The sequence below is a fragment of the Helicoverpa zea genome, chromosome 3 (genome assembly GCF_022581195.2).
Source record: "Helicoverpa zea isolate HzStark_Cry1AcR chromosome 3, ilHelZeax1.1, whole genome shotgun sequence".
In the NCBI taxonomy this organism is placed as follows: domain Eukaryota; kingdom Metazoa; phylum Arthropoda; class Insecta; order Lepidoptera; family Noctuidae; genus Helicoverpa; species Helicoverpa zea.
The window spans coordinates 12,938,384-12,946,897 of record NC_061454.1 but is presented as its reverse complement, the minus strand read 5'-3'; the positions used below and the strand labels follow the sequence as shown (position 1 = coordinate 12,946,897).

The 8,514-nt window shown below is 35.7% G+C and overlaps 1 protein-coding gene across 1 annotated transcript; it reads right to left on the bottom strand.

Annotated features, from left to right (window-relative positions):
• Nucleotides 1–316: 316 nt before the first annotated feature.
• On the bottom strand, nucleotides 317–887 carry LOC124645752. The gene is made up of 2 exons (XM_047185627.1): nucleotides 881–887; nucleotides 317–794 (listed from the first exon to the last, which is right to left on the bottom strand). The coding sequence occupies exons 1-2, from the start codon at nucleotides 885–887 to the stop codon at nucleotides 352–354; spliced, it is 450 nt and encodes a 149-aa protein (XP_047041583.1). The 3' UTR covers nucleotides 317–351.
• Nucleotides 888–8,514: the final 7,627 nt, after the last annotated feature.

The window sequence follows — 8,514 nt, the reverse complement described above, 5'->3', positions numbered from 1 at the left end:
CTAACCAACAATCATCCTATAAAGCAAATTTTAATAGAAACGTATATTCGTTTTGAAGTCTGCGAAAAACGAAACCTATATTTGATCTATTTTTTGCATTGTCAAAACAGAATGTTATCCGTGCAATACCGGGTTCGTTTTATTTATGGGCGGGTTACACGTCAGTGACATGCTTATCTGTGTGAGACCGCAGCCCGAGTGTTTTTCTACATTTTATTATTATATTTCTTCTCTTAGCACAAAATCCAACGCGGACGAAGTTGCCGGCAGAAGTTTATTGTAAATAAATAGGCGGTGTTTTATTTTGTATTTTAAATCGCAGATACAAAGGAGCGCAGATATAAAACTGCTTTATGAAGCCGCTGCAGTAGTCTCGGCAGCACCGTCAGTACCGGCAGCAGTTTCGTTTGCTGTGTTATCCTCTTTTGCTCCAGTGTCGTTCTTGCCACCTCCACCTTCTTCAACCTCCGTGTTGTTCAGTCCGTCTGTGCCATTGACAATGGTATCATTGCCCGTCTCAACCGTTACATTAAGATCCACCTCAGTAGTAGGCAGCTCGGTCTCAGGTTCTTCTTCCTCATTGATCATGTTGAAATGGTCGGCGTGAGCCCGCATGGAGAAGATGCATGTTGATACGCATTCGTACTCGTCTCTGAACATGTTGATGTTGGGAAGACAGCCTCGCCAGATACCAACTTCACATCTTGACCCTGGCTTCCAGTAGTACATGACCGGTTTAGGCTCTCGGCCGCAGTCATCCCATCTAAAATTGGCAAAGCATTGTTCTGGTGGTACTGTAATAGAAAAATACGACGATTAGAAAATAAGAATTATAATCTTTGGTTGCAGAGATCGTATCTACTGCTACCATGATACATACTCGACATTCTAACTAATATTATAAATGTGAAAGTAACTCTGTCTGTCTTTCTGTCTGTCTTTTCTTGACCCCTAAACCACTGAACCGATTTATGTGAAAGTTGGTACAAACATAGTTTGGAACTTGAGAAAGGACATAAATAAAAAATAAAATGTATTCCGGATTTATAGCGCCATCTATTGGTCAAACCAAAAATCTGCCGGAAGTGACTATTCCACGCGAACGAAGTCGCGGGCAAAAGTATATATGTATAAACCAGCTATTGTTTTTTTTTTATATTATTATATACTAGCTACCAGCGGTTTCACCCGCTTTCTAATAGAAGTAATTCCCGCACTCAGATAAAGAGTCGCCTATATTTTATTATGATGTAGGTATAAGCTGTATTACAGCCAAGTTCTATCAAAACCGTTAAGCCGTTTGAAGAATGAACAAACATATAAAGTTAGTGTGATTTATCATTCCATTTATTTATTTTATAATAACATAATTTTTAACATGATTAAATATTAAAATTTATAAAAATCATGTAAAAATATTTTAAATAGGTGGCCAATAACGGGCTCAAGGTCCACCGTACCGGCCGTTAGGACCTTAGAAACAAGAAATACTAAGCCTTCTGAATCATTCCCTTAAATATTCCCACTTCTGAGCAGTCGGTTCAAAAAGGATTGTACTTACTTGAATCGGTTATTATAACATAAGATATTATACTTATGAACGCCAAATATGCTTCCATGGCCAAGCCTCGCAACAAAATGGCAAAATTAATGAAGAAACTACATTCTTATTGATTATGATTAACTGTTAATTATTTTGCGCTCGAGTGAAAAATAATTTGAATTTACTTCCGTTATTTTCTATTGCGTCATATTCGGTTAATCTATACCCTATACTTAATTTATTTCTAAAGATAAAGATAAAAAATTTCTTCTTGAGCAAGCATATATTTTCATTCCTGTCGATTTAAATATCCTTACTTTCTTCGTATCAATTTACACTTTTTAATATTTACGTGTTTTTATTGAAAACTATCCTCTTAACTAACTAAAATTAAAATTTCAATACTTGCTAGTATAATATGATATGAGAAAATTAAATAGCCGTTGATCCGATTTTTCGTGAAAGAGTAACAAACATCTATAATATATCATACAAATTTTCGTTCCTAGTAGAATTTTGAAATGTTAGTTTGCCATTTTTTGACAAAAAAATGCAAGTAGGTAACACCACGTAGAAACCACTAGAGTTCGTTGATGGTATCTCTGTGATTAAAATTTCCATGTACCTACTTTGTTTCTTGAGTAAGAGAACTCAACATCTGTGTTCTGACAAGGGTAAAGGGTCATAGCTGACGGATGACGGTCCCATTTTTGTAATATGTAAATAGTATATACCTTTGTATTGGATTCGCTTTTCCTTCTCTCTCACCTGTCGTGTTTTGTTCGGGTATGAAGTAGGTATTTAATAAAAAAATGCAGCTGTTTTGGTGGGACGTCTATACTTAACGATATTAAAAAGTTCGTTTATTTGAATGTGTTTGCCTCAGGAACTAATCAGATCGATTGGACAGTTTTTTTCACCGTTAGTTAGCCCATTCTTTGAGGAAGGCTTTATGCTACTTTTTATGATTTTTGCTACAATTTCAAAGCTTGCCATCTGATCCTACTCCATATTTTACGTTCCAAAAACCTGTATTTAGAAGGATGGGCTTCATAAAAACGCTTTTATATCTTTTTGTCGTTTTGGGCGCAAAGTTGCGAACGAGTTAACCCTTCTAACAGCTAATGGTTAGTGGCCAGCCCGAAGTGTTTCCGTCGTCCTTTTAGGGACGAAAAGTTGAGGGAATGCGAAGGGTTAGAAATTGTGACTCTTTTTGTCGCGTGACGTATGAGCGTTTGGTATATACTTACCTAATTTGTGCGTAAGATTATTTTTGAGTAGGTAGCCCATTTATTTATATTTCCGGTATTTAACATAAAGAGAAATTACAAGAAAAGAGTCTGAGAAACAGTACTTTTATTATTGGATAAAGTTAATTTGGATTTCACTTTTCCAGTTATCTTATAAATTACTTGTTATAAATCAAATATGTACAACATGAAGTCTGCAAGATTGATCCGCCACCGCCTGGTGACTTACATGGCGCCTGCCCATTGTAGGCTACAATACGCATGCATTCACCGGTGCGGACTTAGCTATGGCGGGAGTGTGTGACCCAAGATACGAGCTCGAGGTATAATAATTAACTTTATTTATACACAGCTGTATTAATAAATACGGTCTTAGAGCACACTGCAAACTTTAAGTCATTCCTTAGTAGGTATGGAAATGAATGGCAATAGGCACATAACAAGGATTAGGTATTTGGCCGGTATAAGACGGGCTAAAAACTTTCATTGAATTTTTAATTTTCTTTAAAAAAAGTATAGAAAAAGAAGGTCAGGCCAATGCAACTTTTCTATGTTTGTATGTACTTTCTAAGATACCTTAATGTAATGACAGATTTAAGGGGAAAGAAAACCTGTACTTATAATATTTGAAATCATCAACCCACATTGAGTAAGCGTGGTGATTAACGCTCAATCCTTCTCTATGTGAGATAGGGTCTGTGCCCAGCAGTGGACGATTAAAAATACGATGGTAATTTATATTTTGTATGTTGCCGGAAATGTATGAAGTCTATGAATTGTATACAGCTCCTAGGAAATGTAAACATTTCAACCGTTTAAGCTGAAAATTAGACGTAAGATAGCTTAGACGCGGGAGAAGGACATAGGATTTTTGTCACCATCCGTCTACGGGAAGCAGTTATCTCGGGACGCGGGTGAAACCGCGGGCGGAAAGCTAGTGAATAAATAAATGAAACTAATAAGTAACACGCTAATATCTCATGGCTTGCACCATGCCAAGCCTAATGGTCTAGTGTCCACACTTTCCAGTTTCCATGGTTCTCACTGTTCAATAAACACATTGAGATAAATCTTCGTTAGATAATATTATCAGTAGGTAGGTACTCTGCGTGGTTGCAAATTAATTGCATTTGCACACATTGCTTTTGTGCATGTGTTAGTGTTTATGTAATCGATATGTACGTATGTATTTAACGGTTCGGAAAATTATAATAGTTACGAGTATTTTTATAACTTCGCTTTTCCTACTTTTGTGAGTGATTGTATGGCAGGACTTATATATACTTATTCATTAAAAAGGATTTTTTTTGTTTATTTGTACCCTAAAGGCTGGGAAACGTCTGAATTTTACTATTGGACAGCTATACTTTTCCCGAGTCAGGCTATGTATATTTTATCCAGGTACCGGGCAGATTGGTGTTAGGTGAAACCGCGGCAAAACGGCTAGCTTCTAATAAAAAATCGAAATACTTTTTTCACAAGCTGAAAAAATTAAATTGAAACTAACCAGTTTTTACGAGAAGATTGTGCATTAAAAACCCTAAAATTCGAAGATTTATGAATAGGTAAACACGTGCTGTACCTTTTAGCCTAATTTGCATCACAATAGATTAGCAATAATTGCATCCCACTAATATAATCGCCTCCCCTTTTATTGCTTTTAACCCTAAAAATTAACGTTCATACATTGTTATGCTCTTGAGTATGCTCTATAACAATATTTGCACTCCGTCCTATGACTTGAATACCTCTACGGGAGGTCCTCTATTTGAGTGGTTCTAATTTTCGAGGGTTATGGGTCATTCCGACCAACTGTACGGTATAAAAAGTAATAAAAGTTATTTCAATTGACTTATTTCGTAATAAAACCCTGATAAAAACGATGTGGCATACCTGTATATATTCCGCCCAATTATTCCGCCCTGATAAAAACTGCACTTTCCACCTCTAAAACTGCAAAGAAAAGGCCTTTCTCTAAGATCATAAACAAGGACTTGTCATAAAAATTATATGAAACTATATCCCCTAGCAAGGAAGAGGTCCCGCGGGCTCTGTACACAAAGTAACTAGTTTATCAATAAATAATGTTACACGATAGACAAGTACGAACATCGATGTCGATACGGCCGTTTAGACCACACGATTTTATGTCGGATTTGAGTCGTGAGGTAAAAAAAATGGCCGCAGTTTCTTTGTCTGCCAAACATAACTTTTTTATGAAATCATTTGACTCTTTGCGCATTCGTTCACACAGATTTTATCAAGAAGCTAAGTTGGTCTGAAAATTGCTTACATGATTTCACAACTGTCTAAAAAATACAAAATAATACTGCAGCGCTTACGTGTTGCCCCCAATAGCTAACTTTAGGAGTGTAGTGTTATATGATGCGAGTTTCGACAGTTTTTAATACAAGAAGTAAACATTAATTGTCTTTTGACCAAGTTGACGACGTGCAGTTATAGTGACTGATAGCATATCTAAATAGCTATAGGAACAACCCCGGTTCCAATCCGTGGTCGTATGGATTTATTGCCGGCTCTTCTCCATGAGACAAACTTTTTGGAACCATACAAATAGTGTGATGTTCCACAAGAGCCTGCAAAGGCTTATTTGAAATAAAAACATTTTGATTTTGATTGTGGTCCAAATTTAGATTTATTTATTCACTCGGTCACGATTTCTTAAAAATCGTCTCGTATAAAAGCGACTTCCGCGTCTGTCCATACCCTTTATGCTAATTCCCATACATTTTATGTTTTCCCGATCGGTTTATTAGCATTACACCAATATATAATATGTACCTACCGACTAGTGTGATAACCGCATCCGTTTTAGCGAAATGCAGTTACAGCCCACATCTTGTTTATTTGAAAATTTTATGTAATGGTGTTCGTAGGATGTTGATGTTAGTACAATTTTGGATGGTGTAATTTTTGGTTATGAAAAGTTGGCATGATAATAATAACCATTTACATATTTGAAGTATCCAAAACTTATATCGGTTTAGTAATTCTAGTAGAAAACTATATATATATATAACTGTAGAAAACTATGTTAGTAATTCTAATGAAGTAGATGGTCTTGAAACCATTTCAATACTAGGCATCTTGATTCATTACCAAAGTGTTCAAAGAGGAATTATACTAACTTCGCAACATCGTCATCTTCCTGACCTTACTTAAATTTTTATTTCATACTTCTCTGTCTGACGTCATCTCATAAATGAAATTACCCGCTATTAGTGGACTTCTATAACTTATCTATCCATGACTTGCGACCAGAGATTCAATTTGGACATTAGTCCCGTATGAAAATGTTCAGTCTTTAATCGCAAAATAACTATAACCTACTACTGATTTGCAGCATAACTATTCAAAAGTCGGTCTTAAGGAAAACGTGCAATATAAAGAAATAGAGGTGACTAATAAAGTCTATGAGATATACCACTAAACTCTATAGATAAGACTGCAAAGATGAATGTGGAATTAGTCATCCCTACACTATAATTCGTCGATATCGACATTCTTCGGCTTCTCAGCTCTTAAGACGATATTTATGGCTAAACCTGACCACATTTTATGGTATTAAATAAAAAGATTTATTAGATAATAATCAGTGGGTTTTAGCATAGGAATACTGGGAATTTACTTTTAGTTATTGTAACAGTAGATAAAACCTGCACATTGCAAACTAAACGTCGACTAAAAGTCGACTGACAGCTAAACCGATGAAAGACAATTATTTTAAAGAAAATCTTGATTAGAATCAAATATCTAGTCTTTGTAATGTGCGAACTAACTATCGGCAACTCTTATGGACACACTCATTCTCTGACTGTGGGGGTGAGTCTCCTGGTACCTCACTAAGTTTATTGTCTCTAAAAAAGCAATTATAGCCCAGAATTAAAAGGTTACGAAAAACGTATAAATAACAAATAATCACTCGATCAATTCGAAAATAAAATGCCAGTATACGGGAAGTCAAACACGATGTTATTAAATTTTCATGTACCGTCCATATTTCTACTGCACAGTGGGCCGAAGTTCGTCGAAATGGAAAAAGTAAAATAGAAAATTATAGTTTGTGAAATGGAAACGCCTCGGGCCCAATAATTATAGTTTGATGTCTGTTGTTGTGTGTCACAGTCTGAAATGTCCTGTTTTGTTTTAATGGTCTTACTTCCAGTTTTAAGGTATGGTCACAGTGCATCAACGAAGCTTTCTGTTATTTACTTTTTCAGACTTTCTAAGGAAAAAGATTATTGTGAAAAACTAAGAAAACAGTCTCCTTGCTCACCTCTTATACCATCTAGGTTTGGTACCTAAATTCAAAAAATCAATCAAAATCAAAAGTCATTTATTCAAAAGTAGGCTGAAAATCAGCACTTTTCGAACGTCAAATTTACAAAAGACAGCCCCCAAAACGCCCGCCCACCACTTCCTATGTGTTTTTGCTGAGAAGAAGAAGTGGTGGAACAAACTCCCCAGAAATATTGCGATGATGAGTTCTATGTCATTGTGTAGTGTATTATTGTCAATTTTAAGGTATCTCGTAGCTTTAACGGCGGCAGGATGCAACAGAAAGTTGAATCATGACCACTAAAACCAAACAAGTGTTACGAAATATTTTTCTAGAAATATAAACTAAAATAATTAAAACATGTGTCTAAAACCTTTCAGTGTGGACCAACCTTTTGTGATTAAGTTGTCCTGTTCAATGTGTCAGTTAATCACAGGTACAGTCACTTCAAAAACATGTTGTCTTTTATGTAGTTTCTTTTCTTGCTAAGCTATAAACTAAGTTTAAAATAGGTAACATTAGTATTGCGAAGTATTATTCTTATGTTAAAAGAGAGGACATTTACTAAATATAATTACATATTTATTTGCGGAATTCTGTTATTATTTTGACAGTGAAAATAACTTAATAAAAGTTTAAGGCGGTTTATAATATTCATTGTAAAACCGAAATCATAGGACAAACTTAAGTAAAGTTAGCTCCTTAACTTACACAAAAGATACCAAAGAAATTATCACTTACAAAACCGGGTATTGTTCCGTATATGTGAGTAGAAAGGTAGTGTCACTTTCTTTCCACCATTATTAGAATATACTACAGTTTCTAGAACATTCTCGAACTCAGATACAACAAAACAATGGCGCTAGAGATTGTCTGCCCCTTAGCTTCCGAGAGCAACACTTTTACAGGTATATCCATGGAGAACAAAATTACTTGCGGTGGTGCCATAACGGAAAATCGCTTAAGAAAGTAGCGCGCCAAAATACGGGTGAGCAAGTGACGAGAATGTTACTGTTTTAGCCCATGTACGCCTTCTTTGAACCATTTTCTGTAATAAGTAAAATCGTTGACCGATGTCTCAAAGAACCCGAATGCCTCGTTACTTCACTTGTAACTGATAGTTTTGTTTAGACCCACCGTACAAGTTTGACCCAGAAGAAGGCGCCTGACCTACCTGCATTATGACATCTCCACTCTTTCCTTACCCCGTGGGTATCTCTGAAAACTTGGGTTCCGTATCCTTTTGTTATATTTCGTGTAGTATTGCAATAGTTCGGATGTTTTAACAGTCATTGCTGGTGGAAGTTTCGCGGCATTCTTTTGTCCTAAGCTAGAGATATCTTGAACAAATAGGTTGGTATTTGCATTGGAGATTTGTACAGCAGCTATTTTGCGGGTATTTGTGTTTTTTTGTTAGTATT